The sequence below is a fragment of the Sebastes fasciatus genome, chromosome 18 (genome assembly GCF_043250625.1).
Source record: "Sebastes fasciatus isolate fSebFas1 chromosome 18, fSebFas1.pri, whole genome shotgun sequence".
In the NCBI taxonomy this organism is placed as follows: Eukaryota; Metazoa; Chordata; class Actinopteri; order Perciformes; family Sebastidae; genus Sebastes; species Sebastes fasciatus.
Window position 1 is genome coordinate 1,475,197 of NC_133812.1, and position 27,033 is coordinate 1,502,229.

General features: G+C 41.2%; 3 protein-coding genes and 1 non-coding gene across 5 annotated transcripts; 1 reads left to right on the forward strand and 3 right to left on the reverse strand.

The window, feature by feature from the left end:
* Positions 1 to 6,126: 6,126 nt before the first annotated feature.
* Positions 6,127 to 16,422, reverse strand: clmnb (calmin b). Of its 2 annotated transcripts, none has more exons than XM_074616054.1 (10): positions 15,357 to 16,422; positions 14,282 to 14,343; positions 14,096 to 14,191; positions 13,873 to 13,956; positions 13,664 to 13,756; positions 13,315 to 13,541; positions 12,994 to 13,187; positions 11,841 to 11,923; positions 9,733 to 11,162; positions 6,127 to 8,109 (listed from the first exon to the last, which is right to left on the reverse strand). In XM_074616054.1, exons 1-10 carry the CDS (start codon positions 15,439 to 15,441, stop codon positions 7,983 to 7,985), a joined length of 2,481 nt encoding a protein of 826 aa, XP_074472155.1. In that variant the 5' UTR covers positions 15,442 to 16,422; the 3' UTR covers positions 6,127 to 7,982. The 2 variants fall into 2 exon arrangements, with proteins under 2 accessions (XP_074472155.1, XP_074472154.1); XM_074616053.1 differs by having other exon boundaries at positions 14,282 to 14,382.
* Positions 16,423 to 17,904: 1,482 nt separating this feature from the next.
* Positions 17,905 to 20,735, reverse strand: prkrip1 (PRKR interacting protein 1). Its single transcript, XM_074615490.1, has one exon. It carries the CDS (start codon positions 20,588 to 20,590, stop codon positions 20,024 to 20,026), a length of 567 nt encoding a protein of 188 aa, XP_074471591.1. The 5' UTR covers positions 20,591 to 20,735; the 3' UTR covers positions 17,905 to 20,023.
* Positions 19,018 to 19,298, reverse strand: LOC141756714 (small Cajal body-specific RNA 13). Its single transcript, XR_012591520.1, has one exon.
* Positions 20,736 to 20,881: 146 nt separating the features above from the next.
* On the forward strand, positions 20,882 to 25,848 carry glrx5 (glutaredoxin 5 homolog (S. cerevisiae)). Its single transcript, XM_074615491.1, has 2 exons — positions 20,882 to 21,333; positions 23,675 to 25,848. The coding sequence occupies exons 1-2, from the start codon at positions 21,033 to 21,035 to the stop codon at positions 23,845 to 23,847; spliced, it is 474 nt and encodes a 157-aa protein (XP_074471592.1). The 5' UTR covers positions 20,882 to 21,032; the 3' UTR covers positions 23,848 to 25,848.
* Positions 25,849 to 27,033: the final 1,185 nt, after the last annotated feature.

The following is a 27,033-nucleotide window of genomic DNA, read 5'->3' on the forward strand; positions in this document are numbered from 1 at the left end:
AAGACAAAGACACAAGCATGATCCAGGATATACAAGAACACTCAGATCACCGCACTAGTACAATCATGGCAGGGCTCCACCTTTTAACAAATGTGTCTTTTTGGAGTCTTAGGGAATAGGTTATTTGTTCCATGTGGTAGATTTCCCATACCTTCTCGATCCATAAATTGTATGTTGGGGGCTCAGGTTTTAACCACATAATTGTGATACATTTAATTGCTGCTGTAAGCAATATTTGTAAGAGATATTTTTTGGCTCTTCCATCAATGCCTTCTGGTATTGCTCCCAGCAGTGCCATTTTTGGATCTTTGGTGAAATTTTGGTCGAATACATCTTCGAGTGCCCGAAATACCTCTTCCCAAAATGTTTTTAATTTGGGGCATGTCCAAAATATGTGATTATGGTTGCCAATATGTGTACCTCAATTTCTCCAACATTTATTCGAGTGTTTAGGGCCCATTTTAGCCACTATTTCTGGTGTACGAAAGAATCTTGAAATTACTTTCCATTTGAATTCCCTCCAGCTATTAGAGTTGGTCACTAGATGTGCTTCGGTGCATATTTCTTCCCATATGTCCTGTGGTATGTCTGTATTCATTTCAATTTCCCATCTACCTTTTATTTGAAGCGTATTGTTCAAATTCATGCCTAAAAATATTTGGTAAAAATGGCCTATAATTTTCTTATCCTCATTTCCTGTTTGTAATTTCATCAGGAACTCTTCAATTGGAGTGGGCACCAGAAATTTATCCCATTCCTTGTGTTTCGTTAGGAAGTCCCTTAATTGTAGATATCGGAAAAAATCGGTATTGGGAAGTTTAAATTCCTCTCTCAACTGCTGGAATGACTTAAGTCTGCCATCCTTCAGGAGTTGGTGTAGGTTAACGAGTCCCTGTTCTGACCATTTTCTAAATCCTGTATCTAAACTGGAGGGAACAAAATCTTTTATGAATCCAATATTGGTTAATGCTGAAATTGCTTTGGGCAATCCAAATGCTAGTTTGATTTTTCTCCAGATTGTTAGTGTGACTTTAGTCCATTCGCCCATTTGAGTTTCTCGTAAGGGGACATCTAAGAAAGGCAAGATCTGTAGGGGTCGCGCACAAAGGCTTTTTTCTATGTTAAGCCAACGTGTATGTGTACAATCCTGGGTCCATATTGTCAAAGGTTTTAACTGTGCAGCCCAGAAGTAATATCTTAGGTTTGGAAGTTTGAGCCCTCCCTTTGGTTTAGATAGCTGCAATGTTTTTAGTCTGATTCTTGGCCGCTTTCCTTGCCATATGAATTTTGAAATTAACCTGTCCAATTTATCAAATGTGGGTTTAGGAATATCAATAGGCAACATCTGAAATGGATAGAGAAGCTTAGGCAGCACATTCATTCGTACACTCTCAATTCGGCCTAAAAAAGATAGGGGGAGCGTTGCCCATCGGTCCAAATCCTTACCAACATTATCAATCAAACTTTTGTAATTTGCATCGAATAAATTTCTTAATGATGGGGGTATTTGGATGCCGAGGTATTTGATGCCATCTTTAGGCCATCTGAAACCACTCTGGAGTTTCACAGATTGTGAAATTCCACCACTTATATCCATAGCCATTGTTTTATCCACATTAACTTTATAACCCGAAAAGTACCCATATACGGAGATGAGATCCTTTAAGTGTGGGATTGTTGTTGCAGGTTCCGCTAAATATAAAAGCACATCATCTGCGTACAGTGATAATTTATGCTGTTCTCCATTTATTGTCAGTCCTTTTATGTTATCGTTATCCCTGATAAGCTGTGCCAAAGGTTCAATACTAATATCAAACAGAAGGGGCGAAAGAGGGCAACCCTGTCTGCAGCCGCGCTCTAGGACAAATCGGTCTGATAAAAACCCATTCACTTTAACAGTAGCCTGCGGATTGGAATATATTGTTTGTATCCACTTAATGAAATTGGGGCCAAATTGGAATCGTCTCAATGTTTGGAATAAGTATTGCCAGGACACTCGATCGAATGCCTTCTGGGCGTCGAGGGATAATATCATTGCTTCGTCTTCTTTTACTTTTGGATGTGTCATTAGATTTAGTAACCTTCTAATATTGTCTCCATAATATCTTCCGGTAATGAACCCGGTTTGATCCGGATGAATAATTTTCGTGATAATTTTATTGACACGTTTTGAAAGAATAGCAGTTAATATCCGCAGGTCTGTGTTGAGTAGCGATATGGGCCTATATGATTGGCATTTGGTCGAGTCTTTGCCCTCTTTATGTATAACTACTATTGTTGCGTCCCTCCAAGAGGGGGCCATAGTACCAGATTGTAACGCATGGTGATAAGCTTTTAACAGTAAAGGTGACACTTCCTCTTTAAACATTTTATAAAATTCATTTATGTACCCATCTGGCCCAGGGCTTTTATTGTTTTTCAATGTAGAGATTACCTGCTGTATTTCCCATTCATTGATTGGTTCATCTAACTCTTTTGCCATAGGCTCAGATAACTCTCTTAATTTAATGTCCCTTAAAAATTGCGCCAATTCTTTGTCGTCTGTGCAGGTGTCCGTGTTTTTGTATAGGGATTTATAAAATTCAGCAAAGGACTGTGAAATTTCATCCGGTTTCGTGAGTGTTGTATTATTAGACACTAACTTCTGTACTATATTGGATGATTGCTGTTTTTTTAGTCTTAATGCCAATAATCTACTTGCTCTGTTGCCGTTTTCGTAATATTTTTGATTTGTAAACCTTAAATTGCCCTCGATCTTTTCTGTAATTAGGGTGTTTAGATCTCTACGTGCTTGTTTAAGAGTATTAAGTATGCTGGGGGATGACGATCCTTTATGCTGTTGTTCAAGCTGCTTTATTTTGTCTTCTAATTCGCGTTGTGTTGCTTCCCTTCTCTTTTTTTTAGCACTTGCAAACGAAATAATACGACCTCTAATATATGCTTTGGCACAGTCCCATAAAATGAGAGGTGATATTTCAGGTGAAGCATTTGTATCTAGATAAGTACTCAATTCAATTTTGACAAATGGAATGAATTCCTTGTCGTTTAGGAGTGATGCATTTAATCTCCATTGTTTGGCTGATGGTGTGTGACCTATGTCCCAGGACACCACAAGAGGAGAGTGATCAGATATTGTAATCGGTAAGATCTTTATGTCTTCTATCCTGTGTAACTCTACCGTGGGGGTAAAAAAATAATCGATTCTGGAATAGGATGAATGTCTATGTGAAAAGAAGGTAAAATTCCTCCCCTTAGGAAATTTGCTTCTCCAAACATCTGCTAGACCTGACTCTGTTGATAAATGTTTAAGCCTTTTACTCATTTGAGAAGTGGGGGATTTTTAAGGAGGTTGTCTATCCATAAGTTGAGATACAATACAGTTGAAATCCCCACCCAACAGCAGAATCCCAGAGCTGTGCTGCAGTATAGTGTTAAAGGTTGTATTAATGAAGCCTGGCTCATCTTCATTTGGGGCATATATGTTCATGAGAGAGACTTGTATTCCATCAATACAGCCATTTATCAGAATAAATCTACCCTCAGAGTCTTTGTGAATTTTAGTTGTTGTGAAATTAATCTGTCTATGTATCAGAATACAGACTCCTCTTCTTCTGCCTGAGTGGTGTGATGAGTAAAACACCTTGTCTGCCCAGGATTTTTTTAGCTTTTCATGCTCCGAGTCTGATAGATGGGTCTCCTGCAAAAACGCTATCTGGCAATTGGCTCTCCTCAGCTGATTAAGGATTTTCTTCCTCTTTATGGGACTATGGAGACCTCTGACGTTATAGCTTATGACCTTAAGTGATCCCATGACTTGGGGTTAGGAGAATTAGGTAGGAAACAAATTTTGCAATGGCATAAAGTGATGGATCGAGAAGGCTGGTACAGCACAGAAGGCTATAAGTGGCACGTAGTATAAAGTATCTATGTGTATGATTGTGTGAATGTGGGTGAGTGGGTATAAGAAGATACGTATTTGTAACAGGTAGGGGTGGAGAGGATGGGTTAAGGGGGGTATTTAAACCAAAAAAATAACAGAATATACAAAAGTAAAATACATAAGTAAATAGAAGTGTAGACAGGGTTGAAACATTAACATGAGACATTTGTATTGGAATAGAGGAAAAAAACACTTTCCTTGTTGCTTTAAATCTCACAGTGAGATCCCTGGGGAACATTGGGATCAACTCAAACTGAACTGAACATAAAGTTAGATAAACCGTAAACTCAGTCAACACAATGTCCAACACACTTTTGGGACAAGGTCCCAGGCTGCAGGTCAGGACGGCAGCTATGCGAACAATCCTAGAGAGTGCTCGCCTTTGCTTGGGTGAAAAACCAAACAGAACTAAAGAACTAAAGCTATTATTCTCGGTTCAGGCTCCTGCAGAACCCCGAGATAAAATTGGAAAAGATAACGACATTTCAATGTGAGTGTCACAATTTTTTAAAGTAATTCTATATATAAAACTTATTGTGAAACTTAGGAATTATCAAAACCAAAGGAAATTAGATAAAATGAGTGAAAGTTTCCTGAGAGCTAATGCTCATTCATTACAGCCTGTATGCACACAGGTATTTAGATCACATATCCTTCTACTATACACATCCATACACAAGCACACACCCTCACACCCAAACACACCCCTACCAACATCCACACCCACCCTCACATCCACACACCCACACATCCACATGCACACATCTACACACATACACAGGCAATCTCAGGGGATATTTATGTTTTGTTTGACCTATGCTAATATCCTAATGATAGACAGCCTCTCAGGTAGTAAGCAATTAAGTAAATAATAACAAAAAAACAAAACAAAACAAAAAACAACAACACTCAAATAGTCCTTCTGGATAAACATTTAGGAAGTTGTCCCTGGCGACAGTTAGAATTGTTTATATGTCACTTCCCATGTGAAATAAAGATACCTTCAGTTAGTCTTCCATCTCAGATCTGGGGATGACTTTTTTCTTTACATAGTCCATGGCTTTGGCAGCATCCAGAAACTCCTTCTCTTCATTGTTGTGGGAAATGCGGAATCTGGCCGGGAAGAGTATTCCATAACGAACTCCTGATCTCCCGCGGAGCATCTTCCTGACGTCCGTGAACGCGGACCTGGCTTTGGCCACGTAGTCGGGGGGAATATGGCGATCGGGCTGCCGTTGTAGCGGAGCTGACCACCGCGGTCCCGGGCCCTCCTCAGGATATTTTCGGCATCTCCCTCGTTCTGTAGTTTTGCGATGATGGCGCGTGGCTTGTCTCCCGGTCTCCTCTGTGTTAGCCCGCGATGTGCGCGCTCCACCCGCACCTCTTTATCCATCTGTAGCACCTCTTTAAGAAGTTTAGAAACCTCCGTAGGTGAGCTTGATCCAGGTTCTTCAGCTACTCCGATGATCCGAATGTTTCCTCTTCTCATCCTCCCCTCCATATCTTCACATTTTACTTTTAATTCTTCTACTTGCTTATTGAGGTCTCTGACATATGTTTGAACTGAAACTACCTCGTCCGACCAAGTGCATAGTCCTGCCTCCATCTCTGTTACGTTAGCTTTAACATGCTCGAGATCTGAGCGGAGCACCGCGGTGTTGTTGGCTATTTCAGTTTTCAATGCTCTCATTTCCGTCTGTAGCGAGTCGAAAAACTCCGCCAGAGAACTCTTCAGCTGTTCACTTATCACAGCAGCTATGTCCTTTCTTATGGAGGAGAGGATATCCGCTTTCACCGAGGCGATGTCCATGGTCAGTTCAGCCGCGGGTGCGGGTGAAGCCTGGTCGGTGTTAGTTGAACTCTTCGCCGAGGATGTGTTGGGCCTTGTGGTGGATGAGCCCTTGTACTTATATTTGCGCAGATTAGACGCCATCCACGTTGATTTTACCGACCTTTAACTACACCTTGATTAGTTGAGGGTAGATTCTAAGCTTTTTGTGTGCTATTTTAAAATGAAAATGTCGTTTAAATACGAAATTAGTCGGGATTCTGCAGGAGCTCTGAAAAGTACGTCTTACTCCATTTGCGTCTGGCCACGCCCCCCAGCGGCTCAGTTTTAAAGCTAGAGTGAAGATACTGGTATAGTAAACTAGACAACCTAATGAATCCAAACTAATTTCTTTAACGCAATTTGCGATATATCGATCTTCCAGAGGTTGTAGCAGGCTCAGTTCTTAAGCTAGAAACTAGAAAAACCTAATGAATCCATCAGTACCAACCATGTCATACTAGCGTGTCGTGAAGGAGGTTAAATAACGCTCCAAACTTACACTAAATTTTGTCAAGGAAAAACTGTCATGTCCATTTTCAAAGGGGTCCCTTGACCTCTGACCTCCAGATCAGTGAATGTAAATGGGTTCTATGGGTACCCACGAGTCTCCCCTTTACAGACATGCCCACTTTATGATAATCACATGCAGTTTGGGGCAAGTCATAGTCAAGTCAGCACACTGACACACTGACAGCTGTTGTTGCCTGTTGGGCTGCAGTTTGCCATGCTATGATTTGAGCATATTGTTTTATGCTAAATGCAGGACCTGTGAGGGTTGCTGGACAATATCTGTCATTGTTTTGTGTTGTTAATTGATTTCCAATAATAAATATATACATACATTTGCATAAAGCAGCATATTTGCCCACTCCCATGTTGATAAGAGTATTAAATACTTGACAAATCTCCCTTTAAGGTTCATTTTGAAAAGATAAAAAATGTGTGATTAATTTGCAATTAATCATGATTAACTATGGACAATCATGCGATTAATCACAATTAAATATTTTAACCGATTGACAGCCCTGTTATTTATATCTCATAGTCACAAAAATGTTGTGAAAAAAAACCTGCATTGTTGATGAGCTTTCACTATCACACAGTATCTGCACAGATGAAAACAATGACACACTATACATTCAAAGCCACAAGTGACACAGTGAGAGTCTGCGAAATGTCAGAGTGCTTATTAAATATTATCAGCTTTATCTCACCGTGTCAATACAGCATCCACTAAACAGCAGGTCATATGGGATTCTATGGACAGGATGCTGTAAAGACAGTCTGTCACCAGAGACTCTGTGATGCCACCATGTGGTTGATAAAGTCAACTGAAATTGAAAGGAGTATTTCTGACAGAAAAATCAATCAAATAAGCAGAACATTTTGGACATGCAAAAGACACCCCACAAACCATGTTTGATAGTGTGTGCAGTGTAAGGCCATGTAGCTGACAACATGTGTAATAATGGGGATAACAGCGTTATGTGTTTTATCTGGAACTGTAACCCAAATGACACATTATTTCTGCTGGCAGCGAAAAGCAAACACAATCATTAAATGTTGCCTTAAGGGGAATTTTGTGACACAGATAAAGAGCCAACCCAGCCCTAAGTGTCCTTTTTTGACTCGTTAGTGGAAACTGGGCTAATAAACATATCTTAAAGGTCCCATATTATAAAAAAGTGAGATTTTCATGTTTTTGTATTATAAAGCAGGCTTAAGTCCTATATAAAAACTGTGAAAGTATCAAAACGCTCAATCCACAGGGAAATACACACAGCCCGTATTCAGAAACTCTACGTTTGAAACAAGATGTCAGGATTTCTGTCCATTGGTGATGTCACAAATATACAATATTTCGACCCTTTACACAGATTTAAACGTAAACATTCTAAATGTGTCCAAGTTTATTCCTGGTTGCAGTGTATGTGAATGTCATCAGCTGACAGGAAGCACACATGGACCCAAGCTGTTGCCTAGCAACGCAATTCTGTTGCAATTTCGTCTTAATTCCATCCAAATGCGCTAAAACAGAACATTTAAGACAGAGTATACAGGTATATTCAGGCAGACAGTATGATGAAAATAGTTTTTTTTTTAACATTCCAGCATGTAAACATGTTGTAGTAGAAACACAAAATACAAGTATGATCCTGAAAATGAGCACGATATGGGACCTTTAATAAGAAAGGTGCACTGCAGGGGGACTCAGCAGTTCATCTGAGGTAGGATGAAGCAGCAGTAGAGCAGGATCCACAGGACCAAGAGCATTTCCAGCTCTAATGGGGTTATGTCACAAGAGGCTGCTGAAGATTGAAGAATGAATCCTCCCTCTCTGTTGGACAGCAGATAAAACACAGCAGATTCAGACTAGAATGAGGCACTTTACTGTCATGTATATTATGAAGAAATATAAATTAAATTAAATTAAAGCAATAAACACAGATGAAAATGGAATTATTTGTTTAGTCTTGGTAAATTAATTGACCACAGAGTGGTGCCGGAATGAGTCCTAAGACCCGGAAATGAGTTAGCATTTTAGCACTTCCGGTTCCCTCGTCTGGAAGTCAATGAGTTTTTTGCATGGGTTTTTAGTTCGATGCGTGAAATAAGGTCTGTGGTTAACACAAGCTGAAGAGATTTTAAGATTTTGTTCTACAATATAAATTACATCAGTAAACATCCCACTCGTAAATGTTGAAACTTTTACTGTAAGTCTTATAAAAGGCGGTTGCTAAATGTGACTACTAAACATCATCGCACCGACTCGTCCTCCTTTACAGCCTCGTTGTGGTTACTCACACTCATGTGACCGTGGTGTAGTTTGTTTATGGCCTAACGTAAGCTTATTACTTCTGGCGATTGCATTCATACTTCAAAAATCTTAACTATTCAAGGTCAATGCCTAATCTTAACTATTCAAGGTCAATGCCTTATCTTAACTATTCAAGATCAATGCCTAATCTTAACTATTCACGGTCAATGCCTATCCTTAACTATTCAAGGTCAATGCCCAATCTTAACTATTCACGGTCAATGCCTATCCTTAACTATTCAAGGTCAATGCCTAACCTTAACTATTCAAGATCATTGCCTATAACCTTAACAAACTCGCAAGAGTTTCCCCAGTTTCTTGGCTTCCAGCCACTACCGGGAACCAGGATGATGCTAACGGGGTTATAAATTTGCACCAGCCACCAGCAAAATGCTGGTAAACTATGCAATTGCCTGCTAGATTTGCCTCACTCACCAGCCAAAAAAACAATAGTAATCTATTGAGTAGCTGGTAGATTTTGGAATCCACCTGCCACAGTGGCACAAAAAAAGTTAATTTCCAACCCTGGATGCTAACTTCGTGGTTGGCCAACAAAAAGACATCCTCCCTGCAGCATTCTATTGATTGGCCAGCAGTTGTTGAAGATGAAGAGGTGTGCTTCTTAAATATACATAGGGAGATAGAAATATACATGGAGGGTGCTGTCTTTCACAAGCAAAAGTGTACGAAATGGATTAGTGGCTCTGGTGTTAGCTGCAACGTTAGCATGCCCTGCTAACTAGCATACTACCTAAAGTAGTAACCTTGTGTTATTCCCAATGGCAAAATGTGGAATTAACTGGTTAACTACATTATTTTGTGAGGTTACAGGCAGGGTTGGAAATTAGTACCAACCATCAGCCAAATGCTGCTAAAATCTGCAAGTGGCTCATAGATTTTGGAATCCACCAGCCATAGTGGCAAGTGGACAAAACAGTGAATGTCCAACACTGGTAACTTACAGGTTACACAAAAATAGCTGCATCCACCCAGTGTTACAATATGCTGTATCAAGGTTTAGGCTAACTCTGTCCTGCTCTTTATTTGGTTTGGAGAAGTTTACACTCCAACATTTCAGTATTACTGTGCTTAGCGAATGGTCAATTGTGCTTGTACTCTTAAACCACAAATGCCATGACCTACCTGAATGACTGAGAAGTTGCAGCACAGGCAGGAGTCCATCTGTCACCACCAAGGATATTAACACCTCCATTAGTGTCATTTTTTGGGGCAGTTATACCAGGATGGTCTATTGTTGCCTTCTTCTCAGAGAGTTCATGTCTCTTAATCTTAAAGTCCCCGTCTTTCTCCTCAAAATCCATTGAATTCATCACTTCATCACTGGATTCTTCCTTGTCTTCATCTTTACAAGTTAAATCTTCAATTTTTGGGGCATTGTCTTTCCCGTCATTTTCTTCTGTTGTGTTAATTCCAGTTGCAACGACTCCTCCAACTTCCTCAGTTAATATTATTTCATTTACCTTGAAACTTTCTAAATTCACAACATTTTGCTGATTTTCCCTCTCGTCCTCCTTATCCTCTTCGTCTTTTCCTTGCCCTGACTTTCTGTCCTGCCCTTCCTCAAATGTCGTCACAGTGTCTTCCTCGTCAACCACTCTCTTTTCACTCACTTGTCCACATTTCTCAAAAAGCCCTCTTTCAGTCTCTTTCTCAACATTTGTCTTCCAACTAGCCACTTCAAAAAGCTTTGTGTTCTTGGTTTCATCTACCAGAGCCTCGCTTGTATCACATCCATTTTCTGTCCTCTCCTTCTTCCTCTCTTCCTCACAATAATCATCAAAATCTTCTCTAATAACATTCTCATCTCCAGGTTCCTCTCTGTTTCTGCTGTCTTCCTCTGGCTCAAACACAGCTATACTGTTTTCCGTCTCTCTGGAACTACTTTCATTTTTGTCCCAATCAAACGTCCTATGAACCACTGACCGAGCCCTGACTTCTGAATCAACATTTGCACGTGAGCCTTCTTGATGTTTCCATCCAGCGCCGTTTAACGTCTTCTTACATACTTCCAGATGTTTGGACTCTTCAGTCTGCTGTCTGTTCAGGAATATTTCTTCCTCTGTTTCCTCTTCAACCCTTAGCACTTGTCTTTTCATCTGATTATGTGGTTGAAAAACATCTTTATTCAGATCCAGGATGTAGCTGTATGCATCCTCCTCGTCTGAGTCCAGCGCTGGCAATGTGTAGATTCCTTCCTCTGAGCTCAAAGAAAAGTGGCTTTCATCCACTCTCGGCTTGCTGTAGCTCTGATCCGCCGACGCTTTCTCCATCCATGACTGGATCTCCTGGCTGGCTATGCCTGCGTTCAGTGGACTGGGTGGCTGAAAATTGCTTCGACACCTGCTTTTCTTTTTGTTGAATGGTGACGTGGCCTGGGGGCTCCCTGGGGATCTTCTGGCCCACCGTTTCCACAGTCTCTGCTCACTACTCTTCTCCAAGCCTTGGACCAAAGCTTGGGCTTCTGGGTCATCGGCGAGGATCTCTCCAAAGCTCACTGACTCAAGTGATCCAAAATTTGGGATCTCAGGAACTTCAATATATGTTGTATGATCCTGTAATATAGGGTTTGTTATTATGTTACATGATACCACTGAAATGATACCCAGAGAGAAGTCTCTTTGGTTCATATTGTTTGTGAATGCATTTGACTTTGGTGTTAAAGTAATAGTTTGACATTTTAGGAAATTAGCTAATTTGCTTTCTATCCATGATAATTAGATGAAAAATCGATACTTTACTGATACCTGTGCATTAGATATCGACAGCCAGCAGCCAGTTAGCTTAGCTAACAGAAGAAACAGCTAGCCTGGTTTTGTCCAAAAGTAACAAAATCCGCCTACCAGAACCTCTAAAGCTCCAAAAAGACATGATATATCTCATTTATTTACAGTAATCAGTACGAAAACCTTCCTTCCTCACCGCACCCAGCAAAGAAATAGTCCTGCACATAACCTCCCTCAAAAACACAAATTGTTATTTTTACACTTTTTACATTTTTTTTTTTGTATCGATTAAAGAAGTGAGATATAACATGTTAATTAGAGGTGCTGGTAAGCAGCCAGGCTAGCTGTTTCCCCGTTATCAGTCTTTAAGCTAATCGAAGCTAACCGGCGACTGGTGGTGGCTTCATATTTAACGGACTGATATGAGAGTGGTATCAATTTTCTCACCTAACTCTCAGCAAGAAAGATAAAAAGCAACAATGTGGAACTATTCAAAGTCGTACTAACCTCATCTGTGCCTGAACAATGTCCCAGGAACATAGACACATAGGTGATGATGGACTGCTCATCTGGTGAAGTGCCTGACACATCTGCAGAAAGTTTAGACAGTTTTCTCACATTAGTAGGGTAGACTGTTACTAAGGCTGCATTCACACCAGATCCGGCCAAAACGCATGTTCTCCCATTCATTTTGAATGGGGGTAGTGCTTTTAGCATGCAACTGCGGAGGCTGCAGAAAAAGGGCAGCAGCCTGCTGCGGAAAAGTAGAAACAGAAATTACCGTTGGAGAAACGCAATCCAACACAACATATCGGCAGAACACCTGATCTAGTGTGAATGCAGCATTATGCTACGTTCACACTACGAGCGACAAAAGCAACAAAATGCCCAGCGACATTGTCTCCGTTGAAGTATTGCTAAAGCGCTTGTTGACGTAGTTATATCATTAAATAGCACTGAGAACTGGCTAACAGCCTTTTTTCAGATAGAACGGAACTCGGTCAAACAAAAACATATGATTGGTTGACGCTTCACCGCGTCATTGAAGCTCTGAAAAAAGTTGAGACCAGTTCAACTTTATTTGTAGCGCATCTCGCCCGTCATGCAGCGACAAGAGTCAGGCGTCAGATTTTAGCTTCATGTCACCAGCTTCCATTGAAAATGTACAGTAGAATGTTGCGGCAGCTTTAGGCTGCATTCACACCAGATCAGGTGTTGCGGCGGTGTGGGAGAGTCACCTTAATGGTCAATAAACTGCGATGATTAACGTATTTGGTTCCCTAATGGCTGGGTTGTACAGCTCTGGATCACCAGTTACACCGCCTGATCTGGTGTGAATGCAGCCTAGGAGACCATCCTGCTGTTGAAGAGACAGTTTGAGCCTCAGTGTGATACTGAAGATATAATCAAATTGGAATGACACACAGCAATGACCTTTGCTGCTCATTTCTAGTGAGGTCAACTCCTAAACTAGTCTGTAATGGAACAAGTGATTGTGATATACTGCTACGGCCCTTTGATAGGTGGCATCATCACACCCTGGTGGGCTTCTAGCACTTACTTAGTGTAGTAATGTCCAGGTGAAGGTGCAGAGAGGTATTTGTCTAAGTGGATGAAAATGGGTCAATGTGAGGCACTTTCTAGTCATGTCAGCTTTTACCTTCAGGCTCCAGCAGAGGGGGTATATCCAAACTCTGATGGGCTATCATGAAGGCCTGCTGAATGTTTTCTCTTGGCTCTCTGGACAGGCTCTCCCTCAGGTCAACCAAGGCTGGGTTTATGGACTTGATCAAAGCTAGGAACGCCAGCCCACTCCTCCAGCTCTTCCCAAAGTCATGCACCTCCACCCCAAACCTGGGAGTTTAAAATAGCTTTATAGAAAAATATCATTTCAACACAGACAGCTCACACATGCTTGGGTTTGGGAGGTTTTCGTTGACAAAAATGACTTTGTGAGCAGTTGGATCTTTTCCAGACTCACTTTGATGTGCATCCTTGGACCCACTGCAGGAGAGTCTTGATTGCTTTCCCGTGGTACTTTGGCTCTCTGGCAGCCTTTCTGCCTTTGCTTGGCAGGGTGCTGCAGGAGTAGCTGCCAATGTCATTTGGCTGGGGTGAGAGGTCGCTGGAGGAGGGGTAACTGCTCATTGATAAGGAAGAGAGGCTGGAAGACAAATGCCTCTGGAGGCCTCTTGTCACCTCCTTTACCTGTATCAGATTAAAAGAGGAGTGTATGTAAGGTCAATGACAGAGACAAAAACCCGGGCAAAGAATGAATTAAGATATAGGTATATATAGGTATAGATAGGTATAAATGGGGAAAAACGTGCCTGGAAATACAGGATCATGTTCCAGATAAGGTTAAGAACAACAGAGGGGATCCCATCAGCGACACTAGAGGCATCGATGCCAAGCAGCTTCACCTGAGGGACAACAGGGAGGAGACATCAACTGAAATCGAGTTTTTCCGGATTCAACTGTAAATGTAATAAACGTCAAAGCAATATCACTGTGTTGGCTCGTAAGTAAACAGCCTCACGTGTCTATCATCCAGGAAAGCCAGGGCCTGGGAAATGTTGTTCAGTCTGAAAATGCGGTGAGAAGACGACCGAAACCTGTAAAGCTAATAAACCACATTACATATTATGAATTTGTTTTATGCATCCTATTGACTCACAAATATGGTGCAAAGCTAATGAACTGAACTGAAATGGGACAGACACAAATGATTAGTATTGTACTATGTTCTTGCTGACTCTTACCAGTTTGCAGCCAGACAGCTCCTCCAGCAGAGCCATTAGTATTCGGCCATCCTGAATGTCCGTGAACAGGTTGTGCACTTCAACCGGAGGATCACGCTGGAAATAACAAATCATAAACCTCATTGGCGATTACATTTATGAGCTGAGGTATAATGTTACAGCGAGCTGTAATGATTTGTGTCTTACTCTCCGCAGAAACACATTCATCCACCTGGTGAAGGTTCTCCTCTGCACTGCTTCCCTCTCCTCTGGGGAAGACAGAAAACCGGGACTTTGCACTGAAAATGCTGCAGTTTTCCAACAGAACACAGGTCAAAGTTAACGCGGTAAGAACTTCACGCAAATTAGTTTTAACGCCACTAATTTCTTTAATGCATTAATGCAACTTGCGATATCCGGATGTTGTAGCAGGCTCAGTTTTAAAGCTAGATACTAGAAAACCTGATGAATCCATCGGTACTAACCATGTCATACTAGCTTGTCGTGAAGGAGGTTAAATAACGCTCCAAACTTACGCTACATTTTGGCAAGGAAAAACTGTCATGTCCATTTTCAAAGGGGTCCCTTGACCTCCAGATCAGTGAATGTAAATGGGTTCTATGGGTACCCACGAGTCTCCCCTTTACAGACATGCCCACTTTATGATCATCACATGCAGTTTGGGGCAAGTCATAGTCAAGTCAGCACACTGACACACTGACAGCTGTCGTTGCCTGTTGGGCTGCAGTTTGCCATGTTATGATTGGAGCATATTGTTTTATGATAAATGCAGTACCTGTGAGGGTTTCTGGATAATATCTGTCATTGTTTTGTGTTGTTCATTGATTTACAATAATATATATATACATAGATTTGCATAAAGCAGCATATTTGCCCACTCCCATGTTGATAAGAGTATTAAATACTTGACAAATGTCCCTTTAAGGTGCATATCGAACAGATAAAAAAATTTGATTAATTTGCGATTAACTATGGTCAATCATGCTATTAATCTTGATTAAATATTTGAATCGATTGACAGCCCTAATATTTTACATGCAACATATGAGAGTATTTTGGAGGCAAATCATCAACAAGTGAAACAAAGTGTGTAAGATTGGGCAATCAGATGACAAATACCTGGAACATAACTATGAGGAAATTCAGTTAAGGAAGGAGAAGTGATAGATTGTTCTTGTTTATACAGTGATGTAACATACTATTATCACACAGTGGGTCAGTCTTAACTATCAGCATGAGACAGCATTTCTTGTCACAGTACCTTGAGGCTGCTGCACACGTCCATCACTGATCTCTCCCACTGACTTCATCTGTGAACCCCCGTTGACCTTGTCCTGCATCCTCATTTAACTCCACTCGTCACACGTCTACTTCTGATCCATTGTGGAGGTAAAAACAGAGAACAGTTCAAGACGTCAGGCACTTGGAGCAATTAGAGGTGCTCTGAGGTTTGCTTACAGAGTGAGGGAGAAGAAAAGGCAAAGTGAGGCGCTGCGTCTTGCCTGAACACGCTCCGAAGTGTTTATCAACTCCACGCTTCTACTCCCCTCCCGACACAACTCACACTTGAATCCTATTGGCAGGCTGCGGTACATAAAAATGTGTGGAGGCAGTCACATAACGCCCTTAACGGTTCAAATGAAGGAATCAGCTGGAATCACTGCGTTAGGTTCCAGGTGGCATGGTTTTTCCTGCAGAGGCCTGTAATAAATCTTTCTTGTTCTCATAACATGCCTGATTGACATAAACATGTTCAGCTTAGACTGAAGGAATGAAAAGTCTGTCTTTCACAACATAATGAGCAGATGGAGCCAACATTTTGACTTAGGTTATTTTACAGTATTTGCACGTAAAAAAACCAACTTGCGTTATCTGTAGAGATGGTTTCAAAGCAGAGGCAAGTGGACTTTTATTTATTCATTATTTCAGTTAAAGGTGCTATTGATAACATTCAGCTGCTAGACGTTGCATCCCCCCCCCCCCATTCCATTGCATTTACAACATTGCATTTTCCACACTAACTGACGACCCAGAGATACCACATGATACCAACGTCCTTCTACTATTGGGTCATTGTTAGAAGGAACCAGACGTCAGATATCTTCCAGAGATAAACAAAACATTAATTTTGGGCCCACCAAAATTAAAAAAATTATGAATTCACAATCATAAGATATTTTTTCAGGAAATGCCATACTTTTATTCGACACCTTTCTAAAAGCTCTGTGGACGTATTGTTTTTTTTTAATATTTGTCTACATACAAATTTGATCAATAAGACCTTTAAATATGGAACTGTAACTCTTTTTAGACTTGCATCCGATCTAGGCCTCATCACCAACAGCTGATGTCACAAACATATAGATAGATATAGATAGATAGATAGATAGATAGATAGATAGATAGATAGATAGATAGATAGATAGTCACTTTATATATATAATATACCAGACTACAGTGAAGTCTTTCAGGCATTTCATTCCTTAAAGATAGTGGCTTTAGTTCTAACTCACATACTTTTTTCTAATCACTTTTAGTACATATTGCAGCTGCCCTTACAAAGTATGTACTGTTGCATGCAGTATGCATAAAATTGGAACATACTACTTAATCATAACATTGCGCCTTGAACTTTGACCCTCTTGCTCATTTATCCGCGGTGGAGAGGATTGTGGGTCAGAGAAACATGCTGGCTTGCATACTGCAAAATGCGACCGGATGTAGCAGGACATCCTGGCATTTTTGGCATACTTCATTTCACATACTATATTGGGGTATACTAAATCTTTTTCTGGCAAACTAAATAGTATGGTAGTGTGGGTTCTGCAACACACAGAGTGACAATAAACACTGACAGGGAATGAGAGGAGAGAAAGATGGGGTATAATGTGAAACAAAGGCCCTCGGACAGACATGAACTGGGGACATTGCTGCGCCTTAAGCAGGCATTTAGACCTGAAACAGCCCTGTGTTAAAACAGCTTAGAGGGCTGCGTTGGTGTGGTGTGTTGTGTAAGGCAGTGACTTTCAAAGTAGGGGGCCCCAGCAGAAAGGGGAATCAATTATTTTCACTATAATCCCATCCATAAGTAACACAGTGACAGAATGTAGGACTATTTTGGTCATGGGTTTCATAGACTTTCTGTAATAAAACATCTAAAAGCAAAAAGGCGCTTGCCCCTCCCTCATTACCCTCACTGACGTGCCCTTGAGCAAGGCCCTTAACCCCAACAGCTCCAGTGGAGCTGCTCAGTGGCCAGCAGATCAGACTGTGGTTGTATTGGGCAGCTTCCAGGAGTGAGTGTGTAACTGTGTGAATGTGATCAGGGTGTTCCTGAAAAAGAGAGCATTGCTCTCAGTGAACCTCCCCCTGAATAAATAAAGTTAAAAAAAAAAAACATCCTATCAGATGGGGGACCCTGGGAAACAGTCTTATGAAATAGAGTGCTGCAGGGATGACGAGTTTCTGTAGGCCAACCAGGAAGTTAGCATCGCACAGGTTCCCTCGACAAAAGAAGAATCCCATTGGGGTTTTATTGAAAAAAATAAACGTTTATGATACTTGCAAGTGTTGTTCAGCAAGATAATCTCCACAAATGAACACCACTTTTATGATTTTTGAAGCATGAATGCAATCGCCAGAAGTAAAAAGCTAAAGTTAGGCTATAAACGAACTACAGCAAGTTAGCATGACGTCACGTCACCACCACTGAGCTGAAGGCGGACGAGTTGGCGTGATGACGTTAGACTTCTCATTTAGCCACTTGTTAGCACGTACATAAGGACATAAGACACGTAAAAGCTTCAACATTCATGAATGGGATATTTACTGACATATTTTATGTCATAGAACAAAATCACTTCCGCGTATTAACCACAGACCATATTACATATGCGTATTAACCACAGACCATATTACATATGCGTATTAACCACAGACCATATTACATTTGCGTATTAACCACAGACCATATTACAGGCCAAAAAACATTAAAAAAATCCCTTGACTTTGAGATGAGGGAACTGGAAGTGCTAACATGCTAACTCATTTCTAGGTTTTAGGACTCACTCCTGTAGCTCTATAAGGGTCCGTGGTCTAACTCGTGACAGGTTAGGGGTCCTTGACGTGAAAAGGTTTTGGAACCACTAGTGTAAGGTACTGGGGAGACAATAAAATACAATCTAGGAATTCCAGATGGAGTAACAGATTAATATATTTAAAGATTTATCAGACGCAAAAACACTACAACAGTTTATAATAGTATTCACAGAGAGGATATTATAACCCTGAAAAGTTGTCATGACTGCACTTATTTTATCTTTTATTTTGCCAGAGCCATTGACATTTCATTTTGAAAAATGTATGACATGTAATGGGCTCACTTTACAAAATAAAACATTTATAAAAGAGCACAGAGGAGTTTAAGAATATCTTAAGAATATCTGTGGGAACCTAAACCCTCACTTTGGATCTTAATGTGATGCAGTGAAATGTGTAGAACAAGCTGTGAAATGCAGCCCGGCTTTTCTGCAGTGACCTACATTTTATTACAGTTCTGCAGTTTTCCTCCCTCGACCTCAGCAGGGACCTTCAGTGCATGTTTAATGAGAGAAATCTGCCATCAGTGGGCAGAATCACTCATGACAAACTTGTAGTTGAAGAGCTGAATTGATATTTTACACAGTCCTGTGTGGCAATCTTACTTCTAATTTCAATAAAGGTGTTTAATGTACCAGAACATATATTTGTATGAAGATAAACTTCATGGGGGTTTGTGTGATTTTTGAGTGAATAAAAAATAATAAAAGCAGGCTGTGGGTTTAAACTGAAGCCATTTTTTATTTTTTTTAAAGTTGATTAACAATAAAGTTGTTGAAGCAGTGTGTTCCTTCACTTTTTTTGTGTGTGTAAAGAAATGATGTTATTGTGACAGTTAAGAGTGCTCGACAGGAAGAGCTTCCCCTGCTTCAAACAATATTTAGCTGTCAGTTTTTACTCTACCTGCCTCAAGAAAGGTGATGGCCACAGAGCCAGACCATCACCACCGTGGAAAGCAGGAGTCTGTCTGTCCAAGGAACATCGCACGTGAAGCTCCTGAGCCTCCAGAAGTCACGCCTTTTCATTCTTTGATTTGCTTTCTGCAGCCTTGTTGTGCCCACAAGCAATGGTCCTTGCGAGGAGCAGCTTCACAAGGCTGCAAAGACATGAAAATGTAGATGATGATGATGCACACATATTTGCATTTCTAATATTACCTCAGAACATATCCAACAGTGGCTACAACAAACAGAATCTAGAAATCTAAATGAACAAACTGCATAACACCAGGATGTCCTTGTATATTTGTATTTTTATTAAAACATGAACACATTTAAATGTAGAGGATTCCCAACAACTCAACAATCTGGTCATGTCAACATTCTGAAAACTTGATCATAAATGTTGGCAAACGCAAGAAGCCCCTGAAGAGGACAGGACACCTGGTCTGCTGGCTGAAACATGACTACTACAAATACTTTAGTGAGATATGGAAAGCATAGTAAAAAAAATTACAAGTGTCTCAACATGTCTCTTTTCCAGCTGGGACACTGACCACCATTGTGTGCCTAAAATCATACACTTCATGCCTATTAAAACTAGGCAGTCCAACCAGGTTTCTCTGGTAGTAAAACAGGGAGCACTTTCTCTTGTCTCCATGATGGATCCCCCACAATGTCTCTACCAGGGAGCACTGAGACCAGCACCCAGTACCCAGTCTTGCCTTCATGATGGATCCCCCACAATGTCTCTACCAGGGAGCATTGAGACCAGCACCCAGTCCTGCCTTCGTGATGGATCCCCCACAATGTCACTACCAGGGAGCATTGAGACCAGCACCCAGTAGTCCTGGGAGTCCGTCCCGCCCGCCACCCCCCCTCCGCAGGGTACTCATTTCCTCCCCATGATGAAGCTAGGAGCCTCGGCATCATCGTCAGCCTCCCTCTCCTCCTCTTCCTCCTTGTCTTCTTCACTGCTGTCCGAGCTCTCGTCGTCCTCTGTCTTCTTCTTGGACTCTAGCTTGGTCTTCTTCGCCATCAGCTTCTTCTGCTTCAGCTTCTCCCGTTTCTTCTTGCGCTTCGCCGTCCTGTCCTCGGCTGCCTGCTTGTTCTGCTCCACCTTGTCCAGGTAGTCCTGGTCCTCGTCCTGCTTGTCTGCTATCTTGTCCAGGAAGTCCTGTCTCTGGTACTCTCTGCGGCGGAGATGCCGGTAAACGTGGAACTCCCCGCTGCCCGCCCCGGCGCTGGAGCCCATCACATCCCGGACGAACTCCGGAGGAGCCCGCGGGTTCCACTCTTTGGGCCGGTCCGGGATGGGAGCGGGCTTCTCCGGGTTCCGCATCAACCTCTCCAGCTTCAGACGCTGCTCCTCCGCCGGAGTCTTCGCGATGATTAGAGGCTGAGCCTCTTTTCCTCCGGGCTTACCCGGCTTGTTGTTCTTCTGCGTGTGCGCCGCCATCTTTCAAAACAGCTACCGTCTTCTTCCGCTTTGCTCGAGTCGACCCGGAAGTAGTTCTTGAGGGCTTCTGTTACCGGAAATAGTTATTTAACTTTTCTTCTTCTTTCTTCGTTTTTTAAATATTGCCTTTAGATTTGCTATGTGATGGTCGCTGTGGTGTTTTTATTTGATTTCTATTAAATCGTCACTTTGATTCGTTCCTTGTGTAACGAATATAATTGGCGGGTTTCTGTACCAATGACGGAGCTTATTAGAACTAGTTTTGGCGCAGCTGTCCAATCAGCGTTCACGTCCCGCCCCTTCTCTCAGCGTCGTCAACACACTTGACGTAACTTAACGTCTGTCAGATTGACTGCTGGTTTGACTCCGGCTCGTTCAGCAAGTTAGACTCGTTCAACTCCGTCTTTCTGTCCTCACTTCAATACTGAACTCACCAAAGACCATGAACACTTTAATTAGATCTACTGCCAAGTGTCTGCGGACCGGAGCGGCGGTCTATCTGCCCAGACAGGCCGACGGACGCGTGTTGTCGGCGGCCTCGGCCCGGTTCCTGTGCGCGGCGGCGGACATCCAGAAAGACCTTGGTGAGATGGTGAAGAAGGACAAAGTGGTGGTGTTTATGAAGGGGACGCCGGCACAGCCCATGTGTGGCTTCAGTAATGCCGTGGTTCAGATCCTCCGGATGCATGGGGTGGACCACTACGCTGCGTACAACGTGTTAGAGGACTCCGAGCTCAGAGAAGGTCAGTACACTGAGATCAACTCACAGTACACTGAGATCAACTCACAGTAAACTGAGATCAACTCACAGTAAACTGAGATCAACTCACAGTAAACTGAGATCAACTCACAGTACACTGAGATCAACTCACAGTAAACTGAGATCAACTCACAGTCAACTGAGATCAGCTCACAGTAAACTGAGATCAACTCACAGTACACTGAGATCAACTCACAGTAAACTGAGATCAACTCACAGTCAACTGAGATCAGCTCACAGTAAACTGAGATCAGCTCCTAGTCAACTGAGATCAACTCCTAGTCAACTGAGATCAACTCACAGTAAACTGAGATCAACTCACAGTCAACTGAGATCAGCTCACAGTAAACTGAGATCAGCTCATAGTAAACTGAGATCAACTCCTAGTCAACTGAGATCAGCTCACAGTCAACTGAGATCAGCTCCTAGTTAACTGAGATCAGCTCACAGTCAACTGAGATCAGCTCCTAGTTAACTGAGATCAGCTCACAGTCAACTGAGATCAGCTCAGAACATGACAGCAACAAGTTGTCACCTCTCAATCTAACTGGTAGCTAAACTTCTTCATAGTTGACAGTGGACGTGTTGCCGTCGGAGACAATCTGCTTGTAATTGATGCGACCTGTCTCTATCAGCTGTCCTAAAGACTTTTATTTTATTGGCACATTCAACCATACATATCAGCCTTTTGTCAACCGCCCTCTCTAACTAGTTGATATCATTGTTATCAGGGCTCTGCAGCAGCACCAAAGGGTGGGGTCATTTTTAGTCCTACATAACACCATCAATATGGACATGTGTGTGTCGTTTACAGCTCATCCAGCCATTACTGGAACCTCTTCTGTTTTAAACAATGACAGCACATAATGTTAAGGAACAAGGAAATGATTTGTGTAGTTCCGTCAGCACTGCCCTTTAATGGGATTTAGTTCATTGAGGCTTATGATGCAACAGCAATGTAATGGTGACCTGTAGTTCACCCAGAATCCAGTTGAGGTGGGGTTTAAAGTGGGGCAGGGCATGATATTACATTTTCTGCAGCACATAAAGACCTCAGTAAGGACATTTTACTCACTTATACTTCCAGTAGTTGAAACTGAGAATGAGAGGAGTCCACAAACACAATTAGGTGTCCCACAATGCATTGTTGTAGTGCTTCGGAGAGTGTTGCGTATGCTGCACTCAAGCAATGTGGGCAGAATAGGAAGAACAGGAAAAGCACCTCTTATTTGGACTTGGGAGTGTTCAAACATTATTCCAAGGTGGTTATTAATAGCCTAAATATATATATATATATATATGTGTATGTGTGTATGTGTGTGTGTGTGTGTGTGTGTGTGTGTGTGTGTGTGTGTGGCTCCAGCCAAAAACTGAGAATTTTTGGACACTGAGTGTAAAAGAAAGTATTTTTTAAGTCAACTGCTGTCGATACAGTGGTTTAAAACATTAAATAGCATTTCAGGAGTGTTTTATTAAAGGGGAACACCACCTAAACTAAGAACTCCGATATGTTATTTCCGTAACCTAAAGTTCAATCAGTATGTGTGAACATGAGCTCCTCTCTCTCAAAGCCAGAAACCAGAGAAGTAAGTCTCAAACTTGTGATGTCATAGGGTATAAAGTCTGGAGCTGCTCCATAGACAATGAAGAGTGCTGCAGGGATGACGTATTTTTGTAGGCCAAACAGGAAGTTAGCATCTCCCTGGTTCCCTCCACAAACAGCCAACGGGAGTTTTCCATTGGCTTTTAGATTATTGCAGAAAGTAAGCTCTGTGGCAAACAAACATTTATGATACTTACACGTTTTGTTCAGCAGGATAACTTTTATAACACCACTTTTATGATTTTTGAAGCGTGAATGCAATCGGCAGAAGTAAAAAGCTAACGTTAATCTAGAAAGGAACTACACCACATGAGTATACACAACGAGGCTGTGATATCAGAGACTGATGTCATGAAGACCACAGAATGTCTCGGCTTTCTTTTTTTATACCCAAATGAGCTTTATTCTATTTTAGTGTTCTCAGTGGTGAAACAGAAAATGTCCCCGTATACTCAGAACGTTCACTGCCCATGCTAACTGCTCACTTCTTCTGTGTACAACATACCAACTGTTACTGAGAGGTCAATCCACAATGCATCACTTTCTGCTGGCCACTGATCCCTGGGTGTTGAGAACAGGACATGTAACTCTATTTTAAACTGAAATGTATTTACATTGAATGGTCTCGTTAGTACTCCTCCCATGATTCTCTCTAGCCTGACACCTGATACAGTATTGGTATTTGGTTATTTCTGACACCAACGGCATCTACCTTCCACAGGAGTCAAGGCCTTCTCCAACTGGCCCACGATCCCTCAGGTGTACTTCAGCGGCGAGTTCGTGGGGGGTTGCGATATCCTGCTCCAGATGCACCAGAACGGAGACCTGGTGGAAGAGCTGAAGAAGCTGGGCATCAGCTCGCCACTGCTGGAGGCTGAGAAAGAATCCAAGTAGAGGAAGAAGATGAACTTCAAACAGCTGACGAGACAAGAGGACACATTTATCCGGATTAATAAATCAACTCTCCAGGCAGCCGTGGGTCAAACTGACTCTTCTTTCTGGCACAGAAAGAGCACAGATTGAAATAAGCAGTTCTGGTGACAGCACTGTATCTTAAGTCATGGACGTTTTGGTTTGACCATGTTCCATACCTAGAAAGAGCTCAGAGTGCGATACAGAGCTGCTTTTACTCTTCTAAATTTGCACCGATTGTGTACCTGACAGGTGAGGACAGTGTCTTCACAGGAATCCAAAGTCACTCTCTACCCACATTTCTCATCTTTTTCTTTAAAGGCACTTATTTCTTTTGGCCATTTCGGGGCACCGGGAACAAGTTGCAAACAAAACAAATGGCACATTATCACTTTTTAATTTCATATAGCAACATTAGCACTCATTTGAAGTCATGTTTCTGGACACCTGATGCAGTTACAACCTCTCAAAACTCTTCTTCCAGCTCTGTTTTGGTCTCCATCAGCCCCAGAGAAAAATCCCAGCTCTTTAGCTGCTAAACACTCCACTATATTAACCAGCTAGTTGCTAACTGTGTCCATGTGCCATCTGGTGCTGGGCAGGTAGCATACACTGGGTTTATCTGTGCCTTTTTGATGATGATGACGCGACAGCCAGCTGCAGCCAGAAACCAACCAAACCAGTAAAACAACTAAACAATGAGCTGAAAGATGCTATAATTAAAGCTTTATATGGCTGAAGGAAACTGCGGAGTGGGTTTGTCACTAGGAGCCACCTCTTCCACATTACACACATTTGATTAATTTTATTTTCAATTATAGCAGCTTTAACATTTCCCTCACTGAACACGGGGAGGAAAACATTTGGTCTTTGCCCTCTAGTTCCTACGTTTTGCATACTTTTCTATCATATCCTGATTCAACAAATTCAAATCCTTAAAAAATATTATAAAACACATTAAGAATCCACACCAGCAGGTGTTGAAATCACAGGCTTTTTGTGCTGAACACCGTAATGACTGTCCAACTACAACCTCACTGTTACACGGAGGATGGACTTCTACTGCCAGAGGGAGACTGTCATGTTCCCTCCCGGTGCTTTCATTAGCTTCCACATGAAGAACGCTGGCAGACCTCCATCATCTTGACCTATTAACGCTCCCTACTGTCCACCTTTATTTTCAGACCAAATGAGCCTCAGGGTGCACCATGACTAAGTTCAAATCTTTATAACGCTGCTCGGGTCCCACCAGGAAAAGACGTCATCATACTCGGAACCTTCCAGATGCACTGCCTGTAACTACAGTTTACTAGAAGGAAGGACAAAGAGGGGGCAATACTGATGTTTCTATGTTCGGGATTACTAACGCTGGTGTGGGTTCATAATAAATCAAATATGTTGTAGTTTAATATCTGGCCAAATGCTCCTGCTATTGTAGTGGAGGTGACTACAGACATAGACCACACCTGACCTCACTGACCTCCACATGCACTGTCAATCTGACTGATAGAAGTGCCGCCATTGTCCCCTATTTGTTCTTCCAAACCAAATGTGTCCCCTCTTGTTAACGTCTCCACCCGCTGAAACGCAACAAACACACCCTGATACCTTTCCTCTTGTTCCTGAAGACGACTGATACACGGCACAAACCTGAAGCAGTTACATTCAAAGTTTGTTGTGTCTGTCCAAGTCCGTGGTGTCTGTTCATTTATCACTGAAGGAAGAGTGTCTTTATTTTTTGGAGGGGTGTTTTGCTTTGAGTTGTCTTACTGAGCCTAAGAAGCCCCGTCATGTATCCATCCTAGATGTTCCTCCTGCTACACACAGTTGTATTATCAAAGCAATGGTCATGTAGTACACTGTCACATATTGTATATTGAAAGCATATTAATAAATGTATTTTAGCTGCATGTAAAGCCTGCACCAAATACTTTGTAATTTTGTCCATTTATTCATAGATTAATAAATGCATTTGTAAACACATTTCTTAATGCCTATTTTTATTGTACAATTAGTTATTAATCAATTAAATGCTCTATTACTGTTTACGTGACTCTTGTGGTCCTCCATACCGTTTAGTTATTAAATAAAAAAATAAATGCTGAAATAAATAGATGTTGATAACTACACAGGACATAAATACATATATGTCTTAAATCTCTTTTTACATTTGTTGTTCACCTTCAGTTATTTCTTTCTGTGTCCATATGTTACTTCATTAGCACCGAGACTGAGAAATATATAAAAAAAATACAATTTATTTTTTCTTTTATTTATTTTATGTATTTATTCATTTATTCTTGCATTTATTTATGCAATTCTTTCTTTATAAATTTATATTTTTATTTATATTAATAAATAACATTAATATATAATATGATATAAATATTGTATTTATTTATACATTTATTTATGCAATTTTCTTTTCTCATTTATTTCAGCAAAAAAATTTAGGTGGTAATAATAATAACAAATAAAATAACATTCAATTTTATATGTCCACTTTAATAAATTCTTTAATAATTCCATATATATATTTCAGAATTTATTCATTCTTTTATATATTTATATTTCCACACATTTATTTCTGCATTTATTTATTTATTCTTGTATTTATTTATGCAATTTTCTTTACTTCTATTTTAAATTTATTCATTCATTCATTTCAGCAACATCAACATCAGCAACAAAACCAACGTGAGGATAGGATGCTCAGTTAGTTCACCTGGTAGAGCGGGCCATGTAACAAGGTTTATCACGGTGGCCGGGTGTTCGAATTTGACCCGCTGACCTTTGCTCCATGTCATCCTCTCTCCCACAACTGTCACTGCCTCTGTCAATGTGCCACACATTTATTAATGCCTATTTTTATTGTAAAATTAGTTATTAATCAATTAAATGCTCTCTTACTATTTACGTGACTCTTGTGGTCCTCCATATATTCTACTTACAGCTTCAGTAGGCAACAATGTTTTGACATCATTGGGCGAAAATCCCATAATAACCTGACCCATTCCCACCTCGTTAAATTCAGAGCTTATGGTTAATTATCACATCTGGAAACTTGCAACCTCTTGAGCTGATGAGTTGATCACAAACTGACATGAAATCTGGATTAAACTTGTTATGGAGGGTTTGCAAATGCCATTAAACTGTTGTTGGATAATG

What these genes read in the sequence shown, in the direction of transcription:
- clmnb (XM_074616053.1), bottom strand. Translation starts at nt 15,441, where the DNA reads ATGAGGATGCAGGACAAGGTCAACGGGGGTTCACAGATGAAGTCAGTG. An exon ending in ACATGATCCTGTATTTCCAG is followed by an intron (nt 13,542 to 13,663) that starts GCACGTTTTTCC and finishes AATCTGATACAG; the next exon opens with GTAAAGGAGGTGACAAGAGG. An exon ending in CCCTCTGCTGGAGCCTGAAG is followed by an intron (nt 11,924 to 12,993) that starts GTAAAAGCTGAC and finishes AACTTTCTGCAG; the next exon opens with ATGTGTCAGGCACTTCACCA.
- prkrip1 (XM_074615490.1), bottom strand. Translation starts at nt 20,590, where the DNA reads ATGGCGGCGCACACGCAGAAGAACAACAAGCCGGGTAAGCCCGGAGGA.
- glrx5 (XM_074615491.1), top strand. Translation starts at nt 21,033, where the DNA reads ATGAACACTTTAATTAGATCTACTGCCAAGTGTCTGCGGACCGGAGCG. An exon ending in GGACTCCGAGCTCAGAGAAG is followed by an intron (nt 21,334 to 23,674) that starts GTCAGTACACTG and finishes TACCTTCCACAG; the next exon opens with GAGTCAAGGCCTTCTCCAAC.